This window comes from Xiphophorus maculatus, chromosome 1, assembly GCF_002775205.1.
Source record: "Xiphophorus maculatus strain JP 163 A chromosome 1, X_maculatus-5.0-male, whole genome shotgun sequence".
In the NCBI taxonomy this organism is placed as follows: Eukaryota; Metazoa; Chordata; class Actinopteri; order Cyprinodontiformes; family Poeciliidae; genus Xiphophorus; species Xiphophorus maculatus.
In genome coordinates this window covers 15,719,097-15,745,848 of record NC_036443.1, presented here as the reverse complement: position 1 = coordinate 15,745,848, position 26,752 = coordinate 15,719,097, and the positions used below count along the sequence as shown (strand labels likewise).

The 26,752-nt window shown below is 37.8% G+C and overlaps 1 protein-coding gene across 6 annotated transcripts; it reads right to left on the bottom strand.

Moving 5' to 3' along the window:
* Positions 1-447: 447 nt before the first annotated feature.
* Positions 448-25,112, bottom strand: LOC102226485 (RNA-binding motif, single-stranded-interacting protein 2-like). 6 transcript variants are annotated; one of them, XM_023336966.1, is made up of 14 exons: positions 25,030-25,112; positions 15,068-15,270; positions 12,326-12,384; positions 10,556-10,647; positions 8,328-8,485; positions 6,882-6,961; positions 6,604-6,713; positions 6,469-6,515; positions 6,284-6,377; positions 4,773-4,823; positions 4,524-4,634; positions 3,804-3,884; positions 3,636-3,717; positions 448-3,560 (listed from the first exon to the last, which is right to left on the bottom strand). In XM_023336966.1, exons 2-13 carry the CDS (start codon positions 15,238-15,240, stop codon positions 3,640-3,642), a joined length of 1,134 nt encoding a protein of 377 aa, XP_023192734.1. In that variant the 5' UTR covers positions 15,241-15,270; positions 25,030-25,112; the 3' UTR covers positions 448-3,560; positions 3,636-3,639. The 6 variants fall into 6 exon arrangements, with proteins under 6 accessions (XP_023192734.1, XP_023192751.1, XP_023192743.1 ...); XM_023336983.1 differs by having other exon boundaries at positions 15,068-15,267; positions 25,030-25,108; XM_023336975.1 differs by having other exon boundaries at positions 15,068-15,267; positions 25,009-25,093.
* Positions 25,113-26,752: the final 1,640 nt, after the last annotated feature.

Genomic DNA, 26,752 nt, shown 5'->3' with positions numbered 1-26,752 from the left:
AGTCCAGTCACGTTTCTCCGTTACCCAGGTAAGACATCCATGACATGATCTACAGATGTTGCATTGCTTGTTGTTAAGCCTCTAATAAACCAGAGGCACCTCTGTGCTGTGGTGTGTTCAAATCTTCAAAACTGATTATTCTTGTTGCTGTGCACTTTTTACTATTATTTCTTTTCCTTCCACACAACCTTCCATAAACATGCTTGAAAGGAGCAATCTCTGTCGTCTTTCTCCAGCGGACAGATGTCCTCATGATTCTGTATGGGTCATAATACAGTTAAGACAAGATTTCTGTCACAAACTAACAGTTTTAGAGTTTTTCCGTGATCATCAAGATTAATGAAAATAAATGCATCACTGTTTAATTTGTCTCTATATAAGTTTAACTTGTTTAATACAATTTTAAATAATTTATTGGGATGCTCCTATGAAGGATTGAACACAAACTACAGTGAAAAACAATTTATTGAAAATCTCAAACCAAGCACCAACTTCAAACTAGGGATGCTTTCCCCTTCATGTCAGCAGAACAAAAATCCTGCATCATGGCACAAGCGTTACTGAGGAGAAAGTGATGCAGCAAACAAGCATTCATGGACATTAAAAAAAAGTTTACAAGTTGACCTCATGTGTAATGAGTGACCTTTAGGTAGGAGACAGAAATCCCAAATTAGTAGCAGCATGAACTTATACTCAAGCCAACAGTTTTACTTCAATGATTAGGTCTGAAATTACAATTCTAACATGTGCAGTGCACGAAAACAAACCCAGAGAAAGAAACCTGGTACGACAGAGTAGCATTTCCCAACCCCTGCTAGTGAAATCTAAGGCATTTCTGAATGAGTCGTTCTGTCTTTTTAAGTGAACATTAATTTCTTGTTTCGAAGAAAACTTTCAAAATCTTTTTACAACAAACTATAATACATATCTCAACGAAAAACCGTGAAACTGCATGGACTGAATTCACAAATCACGCCATATCTTTGTGCATACAAAATTACACCTGTCATGTTTTGTCAGACCGCATAAATTTCCTCCAGTTCTTTTAAAACCCTTAATTTGACATTGTTCCCTTTCAATGTTGCAACTCATCCAACAATTACTGGACCAGATTTGCAGACAGGATCAGATATGAGATTCTCATGGTATGAAAGCCTCAACTGAAAGTATTACTATTCAATGGTAAAATTACATTACTGAAGCAATTTAAAAAAAAAAATGTATTACATAATTTAGGTGCTTCTGCTTAGCCATCCCGCTCAAAGCTTTAAATAAGCATTGATTTGGAGTGACAGGGGGTGAGATTTTTTAGTTTTCCACACCTTGACTATTGGTCTGAATTGGTATTTTTCGTCAGTGTGGGGAAAAATATCAATTCCTTCTTTTAGCCAGCTGACCGGCAGTGCACAGCAACAGGAAGGAGATTGGCAGGGAAACCATTACTTCAATCTTTATAGAGAAAACGCCGGTCAATCAGGCACTTTCTCTACCAACTGAAGGTACTTTAAAGAGCATAAGCCCAAAAATGTGTTTAAAAAAGAAAAACATTTTTAGGAAGAAAGGTAAAAGCCGTAAAAGTGAAGCAATCTGAGGTGTGTTTTGGGTTTTTTTAGTATTGCATTTACTCAGATAATAAATTAATTGCATAGATCACCAGACATCAGGCATAGTTTCAGAAGAATGGACAGATGGGTTAAAGGATGAAGACACAGTACCAGCTGTGAGCAGTCTGTCAGTGGTGACTGCCTTTAAACCTTACACACAGAACTAAGACTACATTGCTTGAGCAGAATGAGGTAAGTTGAGGTTTTGTGGATTTTTTTCTCATTTTTCACTGATCCCAGCTGCATTGGTTTCAACTGTGTAACAATCTGAATCTGGCATTACGAATGATCTGGAGTCAGGCTTGTAAAGTGCCAACATGTGTGACACAAGACGGAATGAAAAGTGTCTCTGAGCGTATTAAAGCCTTTTTACATCAATAGAGAAACTCGAACAACATACAAACAATCACTATCTGAAGAAAAAGGAAAAAGAAAAGGAAATCTCTTCAATCTACTTCTCAACACAACACCCTATCAAAAATAAAATCAAAGCCTCTGAAAGATAGGAACATGTTTTAAAAGTACATGTAAAAAAGAAAACCTTTAAATAACAAATGTTTCAAACAAAGGTTAAAACCAAAATAGACAAACTTACAGCAAAGGCCAGTACAGATTTAAAGCTTCTCTATACCAGCCCAAAAAATCATCTTAATAGTGTTCTGTTTTTTAGATAAAACAGGTCAGAGCCACAGTCTTCTTACTCTAATTGCAAGCATCTCATTCCTGTTTTTTTAGAATCCATTTCATGGGGTTCTGGAGAAATTCGGCTTCATCTTTTCTTAAATGGACGTGAGGAAAACTCCAGAGCAGTTGGACTGACATGAGCAAAATAACTGAGGTGATTCTTCATTGGTAATAAAGGAAATCCAAAGGAAGTCTGAATGCATGTGTCTCTTATTTACAGGCAGCTATGTGTGTCTTGATCCCTGTTAACCAGCTTTGGATTGTACTGTGTGGAACAACTCGGAGTGAATATTCTTTATAACTGATAATACATTGTCATGCAAATGTGAAGTCTTTAAAATCTTAATCACTGCTTGCAAACAAAGAACCAAAATTCAAAAGGCAGAAACACAGACAAAAAGCACATTTCTGCTTGTCTTAGGAATCATTACAGGAAGATAAATTAAACATGATGTTTTTAAGTTTATGACTTTTGTGAGTCATGTCCTTTGGCTGCGGAGCTACACACATGCAACAAGAAGCTCAAAGAAATTTTTTTTGCATGCCTCTGTATCTGGAATGCTTTAAATCTATGCCATTCTTTTACAGGAAGTCACCAGAGACAAATCTGTCATCAAAGTTTTCCCTATCTTGAAATCTTCTTATTGTGTGATTGTCTGAAGCTTTGTTGAGACTATAAATTATTTGAGCCACACCAGCTTAAATAAGGCTTTTTGACTGATAAACTAGCCACCTGTCCAAGAGAATAAAAGAGCTGTCAGCTTAAAAGTACTTCAATCAAATATTTGCACAGATCAGAACTAAAAGAAAAAAAAAAGAACCAAAAAAGTTTTTCCAAAACTGGAAAAACAATGTACAAAAAGGCAGTTAGACATCTGAGAATATCAGACAAAAAAGGGGAAGGAATTTCAGCACACTTTATAAACTGTCAAAACAAAACATGATATTATTTTCCTGGTTTCCTTCTACGTCACTGGCGTGACATCGGAAACCCATATGCGGGATGTAAAACCTTTAAAGTGTAAAGTGTAGTGTGTTGGACTTCTTATCAAAATAGACGCTCCTTGTTCAGGTCGTCCTCTTTTCCCACTATTCTCCAGTTTAGTTTGAAATATAAGTTCATGGAAAATGTCTCTTTTCTTTTGTCCTTTATGTGGAACAGTCCATGTCTGCCTGATCTCCAAGTTTCTGACGCCTTATGTGGAGAGACTCAAAGCCTGGCTTCAGCACTTTGGCCCCTTGGACAGTCACTCCAGGCTCCAGAAAGAAGATCTGAGACAGAGCAGCCAATGAAAAGCAGCCTCTGCTACAATAGCACAGACAACGAAAGCAAAGATGCAAACCAACCTCTTTACTTGTTATGCTGGTAGGAGTACGCTGTGTGTTCTGTTGGAGTACCAATAGGAACAGGCTGTTGGATGGCACTTTCCTTGAAGAATCAACAGAGATCAAACCATAAGTGATTTAAGTTAGTCGCAGAATTTTAACATTAAACTTTGAGAAAGTAGACATTACCTCCACTGAGATGTTGGTGGCAGGCACTTGAGTGTAGGGGGATAGGTAAGGACCCTGCATAGACGCATTCGCAGGCATATACTGGAGGGAAGTGGAGATATTGATCTCATGAAAGAGCTCAATATTTTTCTATTACTAACACATGTACGCTGATAGTAAAAATATGGCTTGGTAATTATCTACAGATTACACCGCAGGATTTAAAAAATAGTTTCCTTGAAGCTCAGAGGGGGGAAAAAATTAATCATTTAATTTTGTGTTTATTTGAGTCAATAACATTTAAACAGGTAGAAGAGAGGTAACCACTTGGCATTATTAAACACGTTGGCTGAAAAGTGATATCTGACCTATTCAACATACAGAAATGGAAATGGCACATGCATCATCTCCGTTTCTGTGACCCTGATAAATATTTTCCAGATTTTCCCACCTTTTATCTAGCATTACACAACTAATATCTACAGTATATCTGTTAGAGGACATACAGTATATATACATTTAAAATAACATGTTCACAAATAAATGAAGTGCACATATCTCTGTAATACTGTGAAAGAAATATTCACTTCTATCCTAACTTGCTGGCATTGGAAAGCTGAAAAAATCTATGCATTTGAGAGTTTAGTCATCCCTGTTTCTACTCTTAGACAAAAATTTGAAAAGAACTGTTCAGCAGAGCTATATTAGTTAAACGCCGTTCGCAGCTCCACATCTACTTACAGTGCCACTGCTGCCCATTGAAAGGTGACTGAGCTGCTGTGTCAGAGGTCCTATCATGGAGGTTGGCTGGATGGACATGGAGTGCTCCATTCCTGACGCAAGGACTGCTCCCTGTGGGGAAGAGTGCAACAGACACAGCTGGAGGGACATTTTCAGACAGAACATTGAAGGTCGTGGCACAAAATGTGAACACGGCAGAATAGTGCTTAGTTGCAAAAATGACAGACTGAGAGGTTTAGAGAAACTCACTGTGGGAGGCATGATGTATGACTGATGATGTAGCCAGGACGGATTGTGTACCTGCAGCAACAAGGTAGAGAAGGCAGATAACATAAGCATGAACACACACCTTTCATTTAAGAGTAATATGCTTTCTTTTTTATCATTTTATTTTATTTTTTTATTTGTAGACTTTTTTCTGATCTTAAATACAGCCCAACAATGTTTAAGAAACACTGTCTTGAAGAGGGGAATCTGATGAGACGTCAACTACAGGAAAGGCGATCTGAAATGTTTCCATGTTTGAATAATCATCCCCAGTGTTGAATGATGGGCTTAAATAGTTTAGAAATGCTGTCATAAAACTCTTTATGTTGGATTTCTGGGGCCTGATGTCTTTTCATCTTGGCGTTTTGCTAACACTCATGTTTGTTCGAGAGAGTTAGCAAAGCGCTAACACTCTTGTGTTTTGGCAGTTTTGATAAACTGCCAAAACTCCTGTGTTTATAGGGCCGGCCACACTTGTTGATGACCATTTAATGAAGCACACCTGATTACCAGCACTCTTTAGATACCATACATTAAATTTTATTTACAAGAGTGTACTTAATTTTAAGATAGGAATTCAGTGTTGTGCCATAAATTGTGTAAGTTCAGCCATTTCAAGAAGCTCATTTCTTGATCAATATGGCCACATGGGGCAGTGGCTTTGCATCCAAAATACAATGTGTATTATATACACAAAGAGGCAACCTTCGTGTGTGCAAAGAAACACAGTGTTAGCATATCATCGGTTTTCATAATACAGTAACGTATAGAACTGTGAATGAGTCACTGATTCAGAGGTGTAATTACGGAAAAAAAAACATAGACAACCCACAAGGTGGATTGTATTCCAGGGACTTCTTGGATTCTTGGCAGCAAATAATTAGTCATCATGGCTGGCAACCCAATCACTTGATAGTTACCTCGGGTGTCTGTTAGGGACACGGGTTTGTAACATTTCCGATTTATATGAGAGACCTCGTCCCTTTAGAGCTCTACAAGGAAGAACAAAGATCTTGTATCTGAAGTGAATGGGGAGATGGTGTAGCTGGACTACAACCGCAGTGATGAAAATTTTGGCAACTAGTCCAGAGACTTTTCAGCCTCATTTTGAGCAACCTGAAGAAGTCCTAACATGTTTCTCCGGGCAGGTGAATATGTGATTACATTAACCTAGTCTCTAACATATAAAGGCATAAATAACAATGCTTCATGGTGGTCCATGTGTTTCTAGTATGAAAATGTATGGATTATAATCCCAATTAATAAAACATTTGTAAACCTCTCCTATGTTTTTTGACTGTTTTGCACGGATAAAAATCTGGTTTATTTCTTCTGTTGTATATGAACAAACATTTTTTTAAAATTTAATGAAAATGATTTAAGGACAAACTAAAAATCAGTTTATGTCAGCTTGTATCAGATTAAATTCTTTACTTACAAGGTTGACAGAGTACATTTAAATGGAAATATTTTCCCAGAAATAATCCTCATACCTGATAGGTGGACACAGGGGAAGGCATGTATGGGGAGAGGGAGGCCGGTCCGATCATCCGATTAGGTGCAAGGCTGTAGGGAGAGGAATAGAACCTACACAAAGACACATACAGTTTTTAGAGACTGTCATATAATCCCGGTTTGTATAACTTTAAATGCAATGGACCAGAGGTGTACCACTGACCCGTTCTGTAGGGCTGTGGTGGGATCATAGGTGAGAGTCATTCCTCCCTGTACAAAATCGACATAGTAAGTATTTAACCACAAGGGGGGCTATTATCAAAGTCTTCTTTTGCTAAAAGGTTATAAACAAACTCACAGACTCAGAATCTCTTGTCCAGGAACGACCATTCTGAAGGTATTTGCCTTGACTCTGACGCTTCTTCTGGCCTCCGTCAGCAAATTTACACAACAAAGGTTCTGTCGGCGCTAAATCAGGAGTTAATAACAAATCATCATGCCAGCTCGTGGTTATCACCACTAACATTATTCGCATTGGACTATATTGATTTTTGGACCTGACCGACATGGGATTTAGTTTGTTTTTTTTTTTTCAAAAAAAGAAAAGACAACACAAGTAACACAACCTAAACTCACCTGGAACTCCATGAGGAGTTTTGATATATTTTCCATTAAAATGTTGGATGATAGCCTCACATTTCTCAGTTGACTCCATCCTGAAAAGTAATTAAAACATTTCAACTTGACATGGCAGTCAGGGAGCTCTGATTATCACTTGAAGCTTTTTTTCTTCAGAGCTTATGTTATTCAACCATAACCACCTGCAAATTACTGCATCTCCCTACTCATTATGTAAAAATGTGCAAAAAGATTTAAAATAATGTTTTCTTGTATTGCAAAATCCTGGTATCACTTGAAAACGTTAACATTTTTTAAAATCACTTTTTTAATTTAAGTTAGTTTATTCAATGGATTGAATAAAATTCAGTTGTAATAATCGTTTATATTCTTGCTTTTTGACCATTTAAAATATAAGATACCTTTACCTTACTGTTACCTAAGCTGATCACAGTTTTGAGGACAATGTAATCCATAACTTCCTGTTTTTCTGGTGCATCAAAGTTACATGACACAGGCCCATTTCTCTTAGCCACAAGGATGAACAATCACATATTTATCTTGTGACCAGGCTTATTAAGAAGGATAGTAAGGACGGGTAAAATAAAAATCTCCAAAGTTACTATCAGAGAGCTGCGGCAAAGAGTGGCATCTTGGGGTCATCAGTTCTCCATAGCAACCATTAGGTGCTGTCTACATACTGACTGGTTGTTTGGAAGCAATGCAGACAAAACTAATTTGTCTAACCAACACAAATGTACTTATATGACGTTTTTCTAAGCCTACCTGGATTTAATTGGAACAATGTGCTCTAGAAAAGATGAGAGCTTTAAAAAAAATCTCAATGTGGGTCTGTAAAAAAGAGATGTATTAGGACTACTTTGCTAATGCAGTCTATGTATGCACACCTCCACACTACTCAGATTGTGACCAATCACAGAGCGTATGGACTTCCCCTCACTTTATTAGCACACATTCTAAAGAAAAAACAAAACATGCTTCTCCTTTACTGTGAGCTGCCACTCCTCAAAGGAAATTGCATGAATATTAGCTGGTTGTAAAAGTGTACCAAGTGCAAAATTCCTGATTTTCCATACAACAATGACATGTTCTTTGCACAGGAGAATAGTAAACAAGCTGACCTATGATTGTCTGTGTGATGCTGATCGATCACCTGCTGTGGGTTCCAACATTCTGTAATCCATCAAAATGCTATAGGCAGGAACTAAAAGTTTCCCAAAGGATCTGACATGAAATAATGGATAAACGTGCGCATTTCATTTCCACTGTGAATTACGGAAGAATAAATGTGATGGTGTGGCCCTGCTTTTCTTCTAAAAGTCCTTCAAATCTGTGCCTGGCTTCATGAAATTTTGCAGCTCTAAATAATGATGAATTTATTGAGCGTCTTTCCCACACATCCTTCCCAGGACTAAATGTGACTGATGAACACAAAGGTTCTACCTGGCAAAGCCCACCCCTCGGCTGGTCCCGTTGGAGTCGCGGAGGATACGAGTGGAAATGGCCTGACTGAAGGGCTTCAGCATGTTCTCCAGCTCTGACTCATCCATGGAGAGCGGGAGGTTAGAGATGTACAAGTTGGTGGGGTCCTGCTCCTGTTGCTGACCACAATCAAAGACACAACATGATCAATGAAAAGGAGACTTTGCTGTTTGCTTCTTTGTGACCATAAATAGCACAAAAATTGATGTGCTGTACGTAAAATTTTACATTGCCTTTGCGAAGTAAAACGGTGAAATGTTTTATTGCACAAAATAATATTGAAATTCTATTATAGCCGATGATTAATGAAAACATAGTAAAGTAAATTATGGTATGCAAAAGCAAATTCAAATTTCAAAAAGTTTCTTTCGTCAATGGTCTGAAATGCTGATTTTCTCTCTTGTGGTGAGAACAGAATGTCTGAGAGGAACAACATCCTGTTTTCTTGCTAAAGGTAACATATAACTAATCCTGATCTTATATTCAAGTACATGTTTTTAAATCAACGTGAATTATTTATCTCTCCTGGATCAGCATTTGAAATCATTAAAAAACTACACGAAATTACCTCATAAATGACACTGTTGTGTTTTTGCTAACTAATTTCTTCTGTGTTTTACGTGCTATTCAAACAAATTTTTATTTGACCTACAGTGTCTTGTAAGATGCTCACTCTATATCACCTCTGGCTATTATGCATATTTATCATCTGCGATGTGATTAAAAGTCAGTTAATGCAGTGCAAGTTAATTTCCATGCTATGAATAATGCATGTGTAATCTCTGCGACCTATGAGGAAGGTGACTTCTCCTTCACCTTCTTCTCTCTTCCTCTAGTGTAGGACGAGTGAACAGAGAAAACCTGCTGCAAACTTCAGCTGTAAGCGAGTCAGAGAGCATGCTGACGCAAGCATGAGCCTTCTTGTAAACTCCGACACAAGGTTTGAGCAAAATTGAGCTATTTTGTGAGCGAGAGGCGGTATGAATGTCAGTGATCCGGCTTAACGTAAGATCAGCTTTCCCAGGGTGTTGTCAGCTGTGCGTGACTGTGAGTGCATGTGATAATCCAGTTGAGGCAAGGCTGCTGAAGTGCACGCGTGATTGTCAAGTTCTCGGTGTGTGTGTGTGTGTGTGTTGACAGGGCGGGTGGCTGGGCACTATGCCTTGCTGACTGAGAAGCTGCTCAGACACTGAGTCAGAAGCCATAGGGGAGAACAGGCAGCTCCTTTGTAAAGGGAGTCCAGGGAGCAACCCATGGGACCTGCTCCCCAGACACCGTCACCACTGTGAACACACCGTATCCCTGCATGTGTCCGTGGGGTCTTGTTTGTGGAAACAGGTATCCTTCAGTGGATTACGACACAGATTTAGAAGCACACCCGAACAGCACAGCATGCAGCAAACACATGAGCACTGGCACAGAGCAAATTAAAGATTATAAAGGGGATACGCAGTGGAAATAAGTTAGCATGTTATTAACTAAACGGCTATATTAAGAGTCAAATTTTATATCTGGATTTAAATATTACACTTTCATTTTTAAAAAATGAATTATTTTGTAGTTCTGTGTTCTTAAAAAAAATAACTTAATGAATGCTCTTTTATCTTGATTGTTGAAGGGTTTTATGCCTCTGCTTTTCTTTAAAATAGCTGGAGAGTTTAAGACTTGTTTTTCTAATTCTAACCATGTTAAATGTGCTGGTCACCAGTGTAAGATGCTAAAACCGGTTGACAATTTCAGCTCCACGTTAATTTTTTTTGGTTTGAAATTATAATAAAGCCCTGTTTAATACCAATACCTCTCTCGGAGTGTGGCATGACAGCGTCTGCTCCCAATATAAAAAATTATTAACCACATGACGGTCAGAAAAAAATGTTTTTAAGGCAGTTTATTTAAGGCTACTTTATTATAGCCGTCTAGTGAAACATTAGATGACATTAGGCAGTTTCATGCCTTTTAGAGACTTTTTTCTCTTATTATACTTTAGCACTACTCTTCTGTCCAACAGCAAACAGCTGATGATCAATGGTACCATATGAAAAAAAAAGAGAAGAAAATCAGCTACATACAAAAGATGTTTTTTTCTAAGGCATTGTTAAAATGCTACATAAAAAGAATTATGAATAAATCAAACTGTTTTAATAAACAAACCCAGCATATATTATGAGAGCATATTTCATGGTTCTCACCTTGGCCATTTGAGCCTGTACTCCAACTGCCTTCAGCGCTGTCACTGCCTTCTGTGCAGAGGCTGGACTGTCAAAGTCCACAAACCCATAGCCTGAAGAAATCAAAAACAAAACATGATATGTGAGTTAACACAGTGAAGTGTGATGCATGTCAGAGAATAAGTACATGAGTTGAACTTATAAACCAGTGAACATACTTATTTTACATGTTTTTCAAATATAACAAAAGGTTTCATGAACTGTATTTCAAGTAAACTGCAATCAGTTTAGAATAATTATTTGAAAATTGACTTCTTTGTGCTTTCATAAGTAGCACAGTAGCAAGTTTCATGAAAACGGTGAATTAACTAATTACAGATTTTCACCAAGGGGTGATCAAATGCAGTTCAAGTTCAATAAAAAAACAGAAAAATAGTACAAAATCAAAAATTTAAAAATCTAATTCCAACCTCATCATCATCATCCACAACAATGTCTGCACTCTGAACAGCATGGGAGGTCACCCACTCCCCACTGACTGGACATTTCTATAATTGATAGAAAATCTAGCACAACTGGCAGATAACTTTTTTTTATGAGTGCTCATTCGGCTGATAAAATGGTACCCTGGACACTGAGCCACTATGTCCACACCAACTGCTACCGTCCTCAGTTGCAAAAATTTAAATCAGACCAAACCAGCTCCAATAGAGTTCAACTGGGCTTTCCACACATTTTCTAGAAATGGAGGTGTTATAATGCATCTTGAGCAAGACGACTATAAGTTACATCAAGAAAGGGCAGTTGAATTATTAAGAACAGTCAAATGAACAAGTGTGCATTTAAATAGGCTGAATCACTGTGGTAAAATTATTATTTTTTTATCATTGCCAGTTGTTTGGTAAAAATAAATATAAAATTTTTTGTATTATTTAACTTTTTTAGAATTTGAATGTAAGGTTTTTGATGCACAAATTAAAAACAATATTAAAATTAATATTATTCATAGACTTGACAGATTTAGAGGAAAAGCAATAATTAAATTTTAATAGCATATTTCTTCTGGTGTTGCAATGTGGCGCAGTTAGTTGCACTGTTGCTTTGTGGGAAGTAGATCCTGTTAGAGGTCCTTCTATATGAAGTCTGTATGTTTTCCCAGTGCATGTGTCAGTTTTCTCTGGGAACTTCTTCCCACAGTCCAAGAACAAGCATGTTAGGCTAAGTGGTAAGTTTGAATTGCTCTCAGGTATGTGTGTGGGTATGTGTGCATGTACTTGTTTTTGTGACATATCAGGACATTTTTATGATAACACACCTTCAGTATCAGGGCACATGGAAAAATGAGGACATTTTTCACATCCTCATTTTTCAGAGCATACTAGAATGTTCTAAAAGCCCCCAACACACCCCTGTGTTTGTGTGTCGGTGTGTGTTTATGTTTGTTTGTACAGTGTGTCTCTGTGTTGCCCTGTAATGGGCCAACAACCTGTCCAACGTGTCCTGTGTCTGTCACCCAATGACCAGTGGCGATAGGTACCGGCCCCTCTAGTGACCTTGTAAGGATATGTGGGTATAGACATGGACAGATGCTTTTTTTCTTCTGACTTAAAGCATTTTTAACATTTTTTGAGAGGCCAAGTCTTGACTTAAATCTGGTTGAGACCCTTCATATCAGAAGTAAAATTTCTTGGTCGAATGAAATGAATTTCAAAACTAAATCTGCCAGTGGTGTGAATACTTTTAAACCTAACTGTATTAATCACAAAGGAATGTTTTTTTTACATGTCTCACCTTTGCATTTGTTGGTAGTCTTGTCCAGGATGGCTTTGGTGGACACAATTTTCCCATACCTGCAAAATGACAAGGTTTAAATCCACTGGTCATTCTGGTACAATGCCTGATATTTATATTTAACAATTTAGTACTATGAAACTTTACTGAGACAATCTGACTTTTTTCCAGGTTCAATACATGTATTGTTCATGAATTTAACTTTTGCTTTATGATTAGTGACACTGTATGCAGTTATGCAACCTGATAATAAATTATATGTATCAGGAAATCTTTAAGGGCAGAGGGTAAATTTAATGAACTGAGAGTAATGTCCTGTGCGTTTCTGCATTCAAGGCAGAATTAAAGATTTTCCATCTTTATTCCTTCCAAGAATAAAGCTCATGCTTTATTTTTCCAGCTCATGCGAAATATTGATAGAGTTGTACTTCAACAGGGGATTCAACATGATGTGAAAAGTGGTTTAAAAAAAGTCCCCTGTTGCATTTACAGACCTCACAACACACCGCCTTAATAATAATCCATATCTACTCAGTTTGGTGCATAAAGAAACTGCAGAGGAAGAAGGGATAATGGCTGACATAGGCAAATGCTTCTGCATGCAGTAGTGTCTATCAGTTCCTATCTCTCCAGGCATGTGCATCCAGTGTAATGTGATATGCCTCTCCTTGGCTGTCCTGTCCAATGCTGGCTCTGAGCCATGCTCCCATTCAACTAACCAGCTTTTCTCTGTGTAACTCCTATATGCTCCGCTGGGTCTTAGTGCCCCCTGCAATGCAATCCGATTTATACCCAACAATACTGAACTACTGGCGAGTTTTATTTAGGCAACAGAGAGTCTCTTTCACTGTTTTTTTTAAGGATTATGTGATGAGCTGCTAAAACTGTAATCTGCCAATCTATCTAATGGATTACTGCAAACTGGTTCTTTCCAAACTACAAATTGCCTTAATCTGCTTCACTTTTTTGTCTATACATAAAACTATTGAAAGCTGCCAATCAGCATAATATTTAATTATTTTTAATTGAATATGCTATCCAAATCACTTTTCCTGTTGCAGAGAAAAGTGGTTCAAAATATTGAAACACACATTTAAAGCAAAATATAAGCCACACTTTTATTAACTGATTTTTGGCTATAATAAATGTTAAGAAATGTGTCATTTTTACTACGGCACAAATATATTCTACTTTGTGTTATCACATACAAACCTAATAAAACATGTTGAAATTTGTAGCTGTAATGTGAAATTAATTCAATGCAGTGCCAATACTTTTGGTAAACACCAAGTTAAGAAGACCTACTCTACCTTAATCAACCATATCATTTAAGTATATTCCTGTTGGACTATTTGTGTGTTATTTCCACAACATTTCTGATGCTAAGATGTAAAATACCAGCAACTGGTCTGTATGGACATCCTATAATTATTGGCCTGTTTCTACTACTTTACATCAAAGTTGCATTTTTGCCTGGGAACTCTGCTTACAGAGTCGCTGCTCACACAGTTAATTTAACTAAGTTGCGCTCAAAGCTCTCACTCTTCATGTTGTAGTGTGAAAGAAAGGGTACGGATTTATTCAAGTGTGAGACTTTACCACATCTTACACAGTCCAACTCAGCATCTATCCATTGCTAACAACCAAAGGCAAGAAAGGTCAAGAACCAGAGCTGCAGCAGAGCTCCCAGAGAGAAAACTGCAGGGGCCAGAGGAAGAGATTCAAGCCACATTCCCTCCTCTCATTATAAACTTTGTACATAGTAAATCTCAGAATACAGCAACTTTCAGTGGGGGGTGTTGGGAGCGTCTGTGTGCACATTTACGGAATAAACCAAAGCTAACAAAGTTTGATTCCCTTCCTGAGTTAAATGCTAATACAGCATTATTTATTTCCTACTTCTATAGAAAACAGCCTCTTCCTTCATTCTAGTTTAGGAGAGAATCACACTGATCATAATGTGCTCTGCTGAGAGGCTAATTTCATGCAATGACTTTATCTGCCCCGTTAAAGCAGAAATATGAGAACTACCCCCACGCAACACCACCTGACACTCCTCCCCCCTCCGATTCTCCACGTCCTCGACCCACTACCCCCACACCACTGCCCTTGTTTGTCTTTCCCTTTCCCCTGGGTTTGCTGTTTCCTGTTGGGTTGGGCAGTCTCATGTGAGCCATATCTTCCAGACAGCTGTAAAATAACGGGGCTTGCCCTGCCTCTCTACCCTCCTTTTTTCAATCTTTCTCCACTCTGCTTTCTTCCCTCCATTTCTCTCCCTGCTCTCCTGGTTCTCATCACCAGGCTCCAGAATTCAATTAGGTAAAAAAGGATCATTCATCACAGCCCCTCAGCACTTTGATCTGCTCTCTAACCATAGCCCTAACAAATATATCAGATGGATTGGATAATGCTGTTGTTTGATGTTTGATATTTTTCAACCCTTACGCACACACTGATGAGCCACGTTGTATTATCTATAGTGCAGAATGTGACATTTACTTTGCACAATAGAGTCCGACTTTTATCAGACTATATTGCAAAAAATTTAAAGCATTAATGCACTTTTAGTGCAACTACCTCCTTCATCTATTGAATTTTCTGATGCTGGCATTACAACCATTCAGCCCATCATTCATCACTCAGATCTAACTTAATCAGCCCTGCTTCCCTGGTTCCCGCTCACGGTGGACAGCTGGGGAGATTTACTGGGTGTGTGGGAGCACTGGTTTTTGTGTGACTCACGGCTGACAGAGCTTGACCAGATCTTGGTCTGTGGTTCCTGGATGCAGGCCACGGATGTAAAGGTTGGTTTTGCTGAGCTGCTCTGCTCCATTGTTGCTGTTGCCGCTGCCATTGCTGAAGGTAGTTGTGTTGCTGTTGCCATTGCTATTGCTGTTGGGACTTGGAGGAGCCATCTGATGGTTGGAGGGGGCCACATATGTCTGCTGAAAAAGAAATTACAGTCCAATTTAAAACTGTACAATCATAGAGGAAATATTCATCTTGATACTGTGTCATACCCAAACAAGTTATTTAAAAAGCATTATGTATCATTCTTTGTAAATAACCACTATTAAAAAAACTATTGATATTGGCCAAAAAGGAACACCATAAAATCAAACATAAAATAGACCACAGAATGAAAGGTACATAAAAAGAGAGAAATATGTAAAAGCTAACAAGACAGGAATAAAAAAAAAACAAACATATAAAAACAACTAAAACTAGTTGTACAGAGTTACTTAAAATCTTTAAACAAGATTAAAAAACAGAAAGTGAAGGTATCTGCCTAACATAAAACTGGAAAGTAGCACTGTTTTGAAGCCCAAACTGCACAAAGCTCCATTTCCTCAGTTTGGATAACCTCTATGGAACAATTAAAAACATCACTGTGATGGTGCATTTGCAAAACTATTGCATCGAAATGCATCTGCACATGGGTAGAGTAATTCAGCACTTTACTGATGTCTCTTACCACCTGTTTGCAGAATATATTTAAACTTATTGTTCCTTTAAGATGCTTGTAGTCCACAAATTGAGCTCCTTGACCAAACATCACTTACCCTACTTAGGGCGAGCACCCAAAAAGTGTACATTTGGGAGCAAAAAAGGCCCTTTTTTTAAAAATTCTGAAGGGCTTACCTATGTTAGCAAGACATCAACAACTAATGTGAAAAATCTAGAAGTTATTTTTTATGAAGCCAAGTTCCTACAAAAATACTCCATGTAACTTCTAAAGACCTGCTTCTTCTAGTTGCAAAACATTGCCAAACTTTGAGCAATTCTCTCCAAAAATGACCTTGAGTTGCTTATCCATGCTTTTGTTTCACCCCTTTTAGGCACATTACATTAATGTGAACATAAACAGAGAGTGAACATAAATGTACTCGTACTCGCTATATCACCGGAGGAGACAGATCCAAGCTGTTGGACCAAGACTGTGGAATGAACTCCCAAACTATTTGCGATCGATGGACTCCATTGTTGCTTTTAAAAAGCAACTTAAGACATTCTTTTTTAAACAAGCATTTTAGCCTGTCTGGAACCTGATTTGCTATGGGTTGTTTTTACATTTCTTCTTTTTCTCCCCATCACTCCCTATTAGTATCCTGGTTACTAAGCCTTAATGTCAGATGTGTTTATAAAAGACAGCAAATGATCATTCTAGAGACCAAAGATAGGTATTTACATAAAAAAAGACAGACTACAGTTTGCATATATCCTCAGGCACAAAGAACTTAGAGGTGTACTGTGATCTATTTAAGTTAAAATTGAAGTTCTCTGCTAGTATGGCCACTGCTGCAATTTGGAGGAAAGTAGGATGGCCTGAGAACAACATCATAATTGTGAAGTACATGGGTGGCACCATCATGCTTTGGCACCACTGTTGTTGAGCTGGAGACACTAGTGCACTCCACTAAATAGATGCCATTGTGAGGAAAGAATGTTATCTGGAAATATTGAAGCAATACATCAACCAGGAAGCTAAACATTGGCACAAATAATGATCCAATCATTACAAAGAGACTTGAAGGCAATGCAGTCAATGTTTTGGAGAAGCCACAGGCACCTGAACTATGGAACAAATAGAGCAGCTGCTCGCTCATTTTCAAACGTAAGGGTGCACACTTATTTTTTCTCTCCTTTGTTTTTTGACTGAAAGAAATATGACTTCTCCCAGCAATCCAACAACTTTAAAAAGTCTCTGTTAATTCTCACTGTATTTTTATTGTTTAGCAACAAAAATCCAACTTTCCTCAAAAAGTCACTTTTTCTCGGTGAACTGTCTTTCATCATAAAGTTGACAGCAAAGGACTAGGATGATTAAATGAACATAATCTCAAATAGCATATGCTATAATAGCACTGCATCTTTCTATCTAACCATAAATCTGATAAAATGCAGTAAAAAACTATTTATGGTGCATCAGCTCTATAAAACTACAATACAGCTACCTGTTATTATATATGGAATACGCATCTTGATATTAAACTGATCTGTCAGTAGGACCTATTGGATCAGAGCTGGGGTCTCTATAGACTGCATCTGACTAAGTCATGTGAAACCGTAGGTGAGATAGAAGCATGGACAATAAAAAACGTAAACCAGAAAAAAATATTTTTATGAGTAAAGGACAGATGGATCCTCATAAAAACACAAAGGCACATTACACATTTATTGAAAAAATTATTGAACTACAGTAGTCTCTTGCAAGTTATGTATTTTCCCCAGCATGTACTTCTTTCCAAGAAATAAAAGCAATGGTAGCTCTAAAAGCCAATATTAATCTTTCTGCGAAAAACTAAAAGGGGCTGAAGTCTATGAGGCTAATTAGTCTCTGTCTGTTTCTCAAAAGACCTAGAAAAAGACATAATCCCAAAATGAAAACGTATTGAGGAAAAAATATAAACGTGAATTGTTTAAGTACACTGTATGTGAATTTCTAACGATATGGCTTTGGTTAGATTTGTCAATCAGTTTTTAGACAACTAAAGATTTTCTATAGACTCACAATCACCATTGACTGCGACCGTTTCTGCATCTTTGACACATTTGTTTATTAAATAAAAAAATGCTCTGCAATTCAAACGTATCGAAGACGTGATATGTTTACCTCAAGGTCCATCACCAATGTTCTAACACAGAGCTTCACTGAGCTAATTGTGTTCAGTTCAGTTCTGTGTGAGTAAACTACACATGATTTTTCAATACTCAGTGAGAACATTGTAAATCAGTCATCAATACAATGGATCAATAATGTCGAAACCTTTTCCGTATTCCTCAAATCCAGATGCATGATCTTTTCAAAACTTTAGCCTCTCTCTCTTTTTTCCCCCCTTAAGTAAAAATATTCTTGTGGCTCGCAGAGTCCATTTACTTTCACCTGAATCTTTAATGCTTATTAAAGTGGTAACAGTGCACTATTTGTTTAGTCACAATCACAGTTGCTTCCTCTGCCTTCCCTCGCCTTCTCCTGCAGGAAAAGAATAATCAGGAGGGATGAACCTGCAACAGCCTGGAGAGATAAGATATGACGGGAGAGACCGAACAGTCCAGTGCTGAGGCTTGGCTGGTGAGGCCTGTCTAATTGGGATCTGAACTTGTTAGGGGAAAGTGCTAATCCCTCTCATGTGCACCCAAGTCAGAAGGTAGTGTCTCATTAAAACCGCTCTGCTAAACCTCATCTGAGAAAATGATGGCAGGGAGTCAGATACGCATCTACCCCCCTCAAACTGCTCCAGCTCAATGTGCTTTGCCAGCCATGAAAGGTGACTTAAAATGTAATAGTGCAATCTTGAACAAATATGCATAAAGAGCACAAGAACATTTAAGAAGGGAACTGTGAAATGTGCCATGCAAGTCTAAAAGTGACAAATTGATGTGGATTTATTCTAACATCAAGTCCTGTGATGTTTTTAATGTATTTTTGTCACCTTTGATGCACTCCTGTTCCGAATAGTCGATGGTGTTGGGATCAACTGTCTGTACTTCACAGTTGTCTGCTGCATCAGGACCAGGAAGACTAACTGCCGCCATGACATTACTGCGTTGTTTTACTTTTCTTTAAGATCGAAAGATCAGTTCATTACCTGGGACGGAAATGCATTTCTCTTTGAGTGTTGTCAGATGAGTCTGCTTCGTTGTCAGTTTCACACATCCAGCATGACAAGGTGAATCTTCAACAGTGCAGACAGGATAGCTTAGCTTGAGATCCAGTGACATTATTGCTGGGATCATTGCTGTGATATTTGGGTCTTTTGAGTTGTGAAGCAAAGCAGCAGCACCATTTTCACCATGTTCTTTGTTCATTTTGTGGTTATATCATGTGCCCTATAGTGTTAAATGCCTAATGTAGCATTGTGCCTTTTTATGCGGTTTAAAGCAAAGGTAGATATGCACCAGTGTGTTACCTGTCAATCGTATGAAGGTAAACCTTTTAATAGATAACATTGTTTTAAGAGTGGATGAATCCAAAACATTCTGCAACATTTCTTGCAGCAGGATAGAACAGTGGGAATCAGAGTCACAAATGCACAGCATGAGACCTTTATGTTCTACAATATCTAACAACAGATCATTCCTATTCTTTACATCTGGAAACATACCATCCCAACATTCATTTTACTCTCTGATTTAGTCATTATAGTTGCAGAGCAACTATTTAGCATTTTTATAGAGATGTGACATAAGTTGCTCTCTGCATGGTGCAAAGACTTTGTATAGCCAAAAGCAGAGAACTGATGAGATAATTACAGTTGGAGGTGGCGAATGTGATGCCAGACCCCAGGTGACTCAAGGGCTTTTCTGGTCAAACAGAACAATAAGGGCAAATGGAGCAGGATGTGGAACCTTTCTAGTTAATAGCAAAGACTTGTTGCCTCACTTTTCAAAGCTGAATCTCCCTGGCAATATAAACATGGTTTAGTTTATATAGTGTCAGTCAGAAGTTCAGTAATTTATTAAAAATCTAAAGTATACTATATTTTTCTTTATTTAAAATATCATCATCCTTTATGATACATAAAAGTACATCCACAATTTACTCATATACTAAGTGGTCATTCTCCATTATTTTTCAGCATTTCTATCTTCTAACTGATGTCCTTTTCAGGTAATTTATACAACCCTATTTTGCAGGACAAAATCTTTTTACTGCACAAATAGGAAAAAAATGAATTTCTTCAAAATCTAATTATATACAGCCTATTGCAATCAAATTACATCTGAAATTGGTTTAGGAGTATTTATTAAATACCAGGTTCTAAGGGCCACATTGTGGTGTGTTATTTCAGGAATATAACCAGGTCACATACAGATCATACAGAGATATTTCTTATGGCCTACCTGATTGGTTAAAGACACTGTGGAAAAGGTCGCAGGCAGAATCTCTTTCCGATAAATCTCAAATACTTAAAGTAGAGCAGTGTGAGGACAGAAGAACCAGATAAACAAAGTAATAAGAACCTCAGTGTCCTGCATCTTAAAGCTCTTATACTCACATCTTAATCTATTCTTCCTCTTAACTATTTAAAACAGCTTTTAGCAGAAATCAATGTCTGTGTGAAACAAGCGGGAGGAAGAAAAAAAGCCTGATGTTAATGGGAAGCAAAGAATAAAGGGCAGTATCACTTAATCTCTCTCTTCTCTCCACTCTTTTCTCATTAACAAACGACACAGAACAGGGGTTACCACTTGACACTGGATTTACAAGCCTCCCCTCTGAGTGTGACTTTAGCCAAAGGAGAAAAAAAGATTGTGCAAGTCTCGCTTAAAAAAAAAAAAAAGCCTCCGTAAAAGTGGACATATTGTCTGAATCCAGGATTCCAGGAATTCCGGGTCATTAATCCGGGCAATCTAAATTTCTTCCAGCTGTGAGCAAGTGATGGGAATGACACAGGCATGGTGGGAAGCATTTGATTTCAGCTGTTTCGGATGTTTTCCAAGGACTGACTCATAACATTGCACTTCCTTTAGTGCTCTTTCATATAATTTTGAAAGAGCACCACGAAAATAAATATTAGCCATTCAAACAGTTTACCTTTTTATCAAGTTTAAATGCATTGTTCAATTTAAACTAGATGTAATACTATTTTGGTAACAAAACCTAGCTCAGCATTTTGATTAGAAATTAATTGAAGATGTCGGTTCAGTCATCCATTATTCTTATTCATCACGTGCCATTTTAAGCAGAATAGCTGATTTGTTGGTATGGGTTCTATCCATCCATTTTCTTACACCCTTGTCCCTAGTGGGGTCCCTATATAGGTGATGGTGCCTATCTCCAGCTAGCGTTGTGGGCGAGAGGCAGGGTACACCCTGGATAGGCCGCCAGTCTGTCGCAGGTTTGAATGGGTTGTATGAATGAATGTATCGATTTAATAAAAGTTAAGATCCATCATAAGACTTGCAGTTGAGAAAGCTTCTGCACTTAAGCAAGTTTGTTTTTGTTTATAACCATTTTCAGCTGATTTAGCTTCTGCTTGCTGACATGCTACAGATTGACCACGTCACCCTGAGGTAGTCTTTACAGAACAGTAGATCTTTGACATGGTTTCCAGATCAAAAACTTTATCAGTATATATATGTACAAAGTAGATTATATATCTATCTATATATATGTATACTGTATATATATATATTTAGATAGATAGATAGATAAATTAGATAATTTGTTTGGATGTTACAGCTGTCAACCAAGTTTTAATCAGGAATATTGATTCAAATCTATCAAAAATCTATTTCTTACAGTTTGTGTTATTAGTGAGCTCAATTTGATCTTCAACAAGCGACAAGAGTGAGAATGTTTTAAACTACTTTAATTGATGCAAATAATCTTATAGGTTAAGTCGTTTCCTTTACAGAAGGTTTCTATGTAAAATATATGGTCCGTTCTGTAGAAGCGGAATAGAGAATAGATAATTTAACCCTCATGAATTATTCATCTCACAGAGCATAGCCAATCAATATTACAGCTCGCATACTGTTCCAGGATGGAGTCACTGTACTGTTCAGCTAATCTGTACATACAGTATGGTAATCTAAAACAGTCCCCCTATACTTTCCTCTGCTTATAGCGCTACGCAAACCCTCAGTAATCATTTCTGAAGGGGTGGGGCATCATAGAGCGCGTAAAAGAGAGAGAGAGAGAGAGAAAAAAACTTTGCAAACTTGTGTTAAATCCAATATAAACAAAACGATAGGACGCGGGTTTTCGATTCAGTTCACATTAACGTCGAAAATAAAAAGGCTTTTTAGCGCTTCTTTTTCCTATTAGACGCACCTAAGGGGGGGAAATTATAAACTGTTCTCTGCGTAGGCTGGAAATAGGAAGAGAGCTGTGGACCGTGTCGGAACAAACGAAAGCAAACTGCTCAAGTAATCCACAGGGAACAATGTAACAGAGTCCGCTCTGCTTTATCACACTGTAACAAAACGCACAGGAAAAGCCAAATACAAACGTTGCAACGGCCGGTAAGAGAGTTTCAACGTGATCTAATTTCAAGGGCACTGCAGCTTAAAACAGCAGAGCAGATTTTAAGTGGGGAGCCAGAGCTCGAACAGCGCCGCAATCGACGGCTGGTTTACTTCAGCAGAGAGGACATAGAAGTGGTCTGAGGCAGCTTCTTTACCTTCTTGTGGCTTTTGCCGGAGTAACCGCCGTATGGGCTGATTCCTGTCCTTGGCGGCACCGAGAGCAGCATTTTTTACGCGGCGCTGTGTCCGGAGGAGCGGAGAGTCAGCTGACGTCAGTCAGGGAAATTCAGCCAGAACAGCGGCGGTGATTGGAGTCGCTCTCTGCACGCACACGCACCGCACAGCCTATATATGTTTATGTGTTAAAGCTGCTGGCTAGACGATTCTCTGAGAATCAACAAAACTCACTCTAACATACAGTTTTTCACCTACAGAACACATCACAGTCAGTTTCATGTTAGTTTTTCTGTACTGTTTTCAGTGTTTGTTTTTCTAAAATTAAGATCAAATCTATTTTCCCTTCAGCAAGCTTGCATATGCGCAGCCCTCTGATGACGTCACATGAGGCTATTGATCAGAATTATTTTTGCGTTCATTTGTTGTTTTACTTTTGTCCTTTTGCATGTTTTAAATCAAAGTCTTCATCCGAAACTGGTTACTTGTACCCAGCAGAAAGCTTAAAACAGGGTTTTTGTGAACATGTTGCACATATGAAACACAAGGAAGCATTTTGTGAAAAAGATCAGAGCAGACTGGCAATGATGTCCCTCCCACTGAAGGAGCAAGTCGGAGAACAGAAACAGGAAGGTTGGCTAATTATTGTTATGTTAACTCTGTACCATGCAAGTCAAAAGTAATGTATTTTATCCTATTTTGTTTGGTGAAACAAACACACAGACCCCCTCCCCCCCCCCCCCCACACACACAAAAATACTTAGTAAATAAAAGTTTTCAAGTAATTCTTTTTAAGTACAATGTGATTCATTGGTTTAAAAAGATAAAAGCCATCAAATGTGCTAACAAGTAGTTTATGTCAGCTATCTTCCAAACATTTTACACATATAGCGGCCATATTGGACATTGAACTCTAGGATTTTTGGGAAGCTCAAACTTTTTCTGACAGAATTCTGACTTTATCTGTCGTTGTATTTCAAGCTGGGAGCTGAGAGAAATCTGACTTCTGAATGAACGATCCATTAAGTCACATGATCTGGTTTACTTGTTCAGCTAAAATAATTTAAGTGTCCCAATAATGTCCTACAGAACCACTGCAATGAAGATGATCAGCAGCTGGACCATCTAATAATGAGCCCAGTTCTAAGCTAGAGTACAGAAGACCATCTTTATTATTCCTGTCAACACTGGTTCATTACATTGGTGTGAGTTGAGTAAAAAAAAAAGGGAAAAAAAAGCAATATTTGTACTTAAGTGATGGTTAAAATAGTGTTAATGGCAACCAGCTATTGCTAATTCAGTAAAACTTTGCAAAAAGTATTAGCAGCTAGTTTCCTGTTTAATGTAAATGAGGAACATTGACCAAGTAAAAATTGGACCAATGTTATTTTTCACTAAGAAGGAAGAACTCACAATATATTTCTATATCCTGTAAATTTGTAATTTGCTGAGGTTGCTCAGAAAAAAAGAGCAATCTTAAAATGTATTTTCCTGTTTTAACTTTAAAGCCAGTTAAAATATAAGGAAGCTCAACGTACTTAAAAACATTATTAATCGTGTTCTTGTTCCAGTTAAATGCTTTAGAGAATATAATTTATTTTTATATTGAATGGCCACCTTCCAACTGTTTTGTTTTGTTGTTGTTTATAAAACCTAATTTCTCCACTATCTGTTCTACCATGTTTAACATAATGAGACAGATTTTACTCATTCATTCAAAAGAAGCTTACCTGCAAAATGTGATTAAAATTGTTTTTATGAACTCAGTTTTTTTTTTAAAGAGTAAATATTGGTTATTATATTGGATCGTTTCAGTTAATTATAAACAGGGTAAAAATCTTTTAAATAAATATATGATTAACACAATCATTTTCTCTGGTCAGATAGTTGGAATATAATATTGCTATTGTTATAAGGATAACAGAAAACCTTTACTTTGATTAGCCAAAAAAATTACAGTGGCTTTGAATTTGCGTGTGAGTAAATTTTGAAAAGTTTATCTATGGAAATAATGTTACAAAGTCAGATTAAATCTGAGCTAACACTGGTTTCCAAGATCTGACCCCACTTGAAGTGATTTTTTTTAAAGCTAAAAAAGAAAAAATCACACCTTTGTTCTGTTTTCGTCAATTATCATTTTTTTCTTGACAGCTCCTACCTTGCGATAAAAAAAAATGTTTTTGTAGACAGGAGTTGCTTGGCAACTAAATCCCAATCGATTTCATGACTTGTCCTGCGCACCCTGACTGACTGAGCCTCAACTGTGAGAAAATACATGTGCAATTGTGTTATTTTTGCCACTGAATTTGCATAATGCATTCACAACTTCAAGATTCAAAAGGTATAGCCCACACTCTTATTATAATATATGTGCAAATAGAGATTTCATCCAGATTTCATCACTACTGGGTAGCCAGATACATGCAATTCACAATCTCAGCCTTTCTCTCCCCCAGCATATGAATGTAAAAACTCTAAAAACTCTAAAACTCCAATGCACGTGTTGCATTTTTATACAAATAACAAAATTCTACCTTAATATTGTTGTTACTGACCAGATGTGGAGTTTGTTTCTTTTAGGCTGGACCCTACTGAGATTACATTTAGGTCACATAGAGTTGTTTGTCCCTCCCTGGTTAAATCCATGGATGCAGTGTATTGATATGGTGTGCAAGTGTTCAGCCAGATGGGACGTGAGTTCCAGAGCTCAAGGCCAGTTTGGGGAGGGACTTGCAATTCACCAAAAACATGGAGTAATGTGACCTGCTGGGGCCTTTGAAAAGGGTTCATCTGAAACTATGAATCAAAAGATTTAAAAAGAAAAACATATAAACCCAAGACTTGTGCAAAGGTTGTTGTGTTGACTTTTTTTTTTTTCTTTTGATGGTTGTTAGGTTATATGGGGGAGGGCTACAGATAAAAGAGATTTAAGGTGGGGTCAGCATGGGGATGGGGGTGAACACAGGCTGCTGTTGCATGCTCTGCATTCCTCAGGTGTTGAAATAATAGCATGTTCAGGGGTCATCCTGCTGCAAAGACGCTTATTTGCTTGGAAATCAAAGGGCATCAAGCAGGGAAGCCTTGTAGGACAGAAAAATAGATGGACAGGTATTCCATTACAGCATTATACAATACTAATTTTGTTTAAAAACGCACCAGAATGCTGTTGTAAATTACAAACGCATGTGCTTCACAGAGGCAGACTGAGGCTATTTAAAATCATCATCTTGTTTGAGGTTTATCTGCAAATGGGCTAATGTTTGCAGCCGTCAAAGCCAGGCATGGAGATCTGGTGTTGTGATGCAGATTCAGTTGCACTATTACACTCAAAATCTTGCTTAAGGAGAGTCACTTCTTGCAGTTTTTCTTCTGCATGTCCCATGCTTTATTTGTATTATATATTTTAGGCCATTGCTGACACTCAGATCAAAGTAAGAGCAGGTTGTGGAAGTGTCTGCGATCACTTCTACCCCCTCCTTTGCCCTGGTCTGTCTCCTTGGCTGGCCTGCTAAGAGCTGAGGGATTGTGTGCAGATGTGCTTGGAGAAAGGCCAGCCCCTCTGCCCTGGGAGAACATGTGGTCTGGGAGTGTTTACGCTGGCGCTCTTTCAAGCTGTCTCCCACATAGCATGCTGGCGTCTGTCTCTCTTTGCTTGTCAGTGCTCAGTCCCTCTCCTGTAACAAAGGGCGCATTCTCAGGTTAAGGTGACACCAGCAATTACGCTCGTCTATGGTGTTGACAAATAGGAAGGACCGTAAGCCTGCTGATAACGCTAATTGACTTGAACCAGAGTTTTCTTGTCCAGTGATTTTATAAGAATTACTGAAAGGCATGTCCGTTTTGAAAAAGAATATTATACTTTGCTGTAGCATTTGTAATTGTACTGAAGCGTTTTGGAGTAAATAGATTTTGAGACATATCAACCAGATTTTCTCAGATTCTTCACATGCTTCACATTCTTTCATGTAATTCAGGCTTTGAAAGAAACATCTGTAAACTGAATGCCATTTAGTTGGTCCTCTACCTCAGGGACATCAGAATCACAAAGTAAAACAGGGTCCTGTTTTTTGGTGTTTTGACAAAATATAGATATATTGTTAGCATGCATCATAAAGGCCTATAAAGAGAGTAATATTTTTAACATTTCCCGTATTGGTTATGAGAAGATCTCTGCAACCAGCAGGTGTTTTAATCAGAAATCAGACATCTGTCTCTGAATTTCTAACATTTGAAGCAATATTGATTCAAACATATGTCGGTTTCATTTTGATGTTAGTA

Excerpts from the sequence above, each read along its gene's own strand:
- LOC102226485 (XM_023336944.1), bottom strand. The coding sequence starts at position 22,527 with ATGCTGCTCTCGGTGCCGCCAAGGACAGGAATCAGCCCATACGGCGGT. Across the intron at positions 15,271-22,455 it reads CCGGCAAAAGCCACAAGAAG|CAGACATATGTGGCCCCCTC; the intron begins GTAAAGAAGCTG and ends TTTCTTTTTCAG. Across the intron at positions 6,516-6,603 it reads GGACAAGAGATTCTGAGTCT|GGAGGAATGACTCTCACCTA; the intron begins GTGAGTTTGTTT and ends GATTTTGTACAG.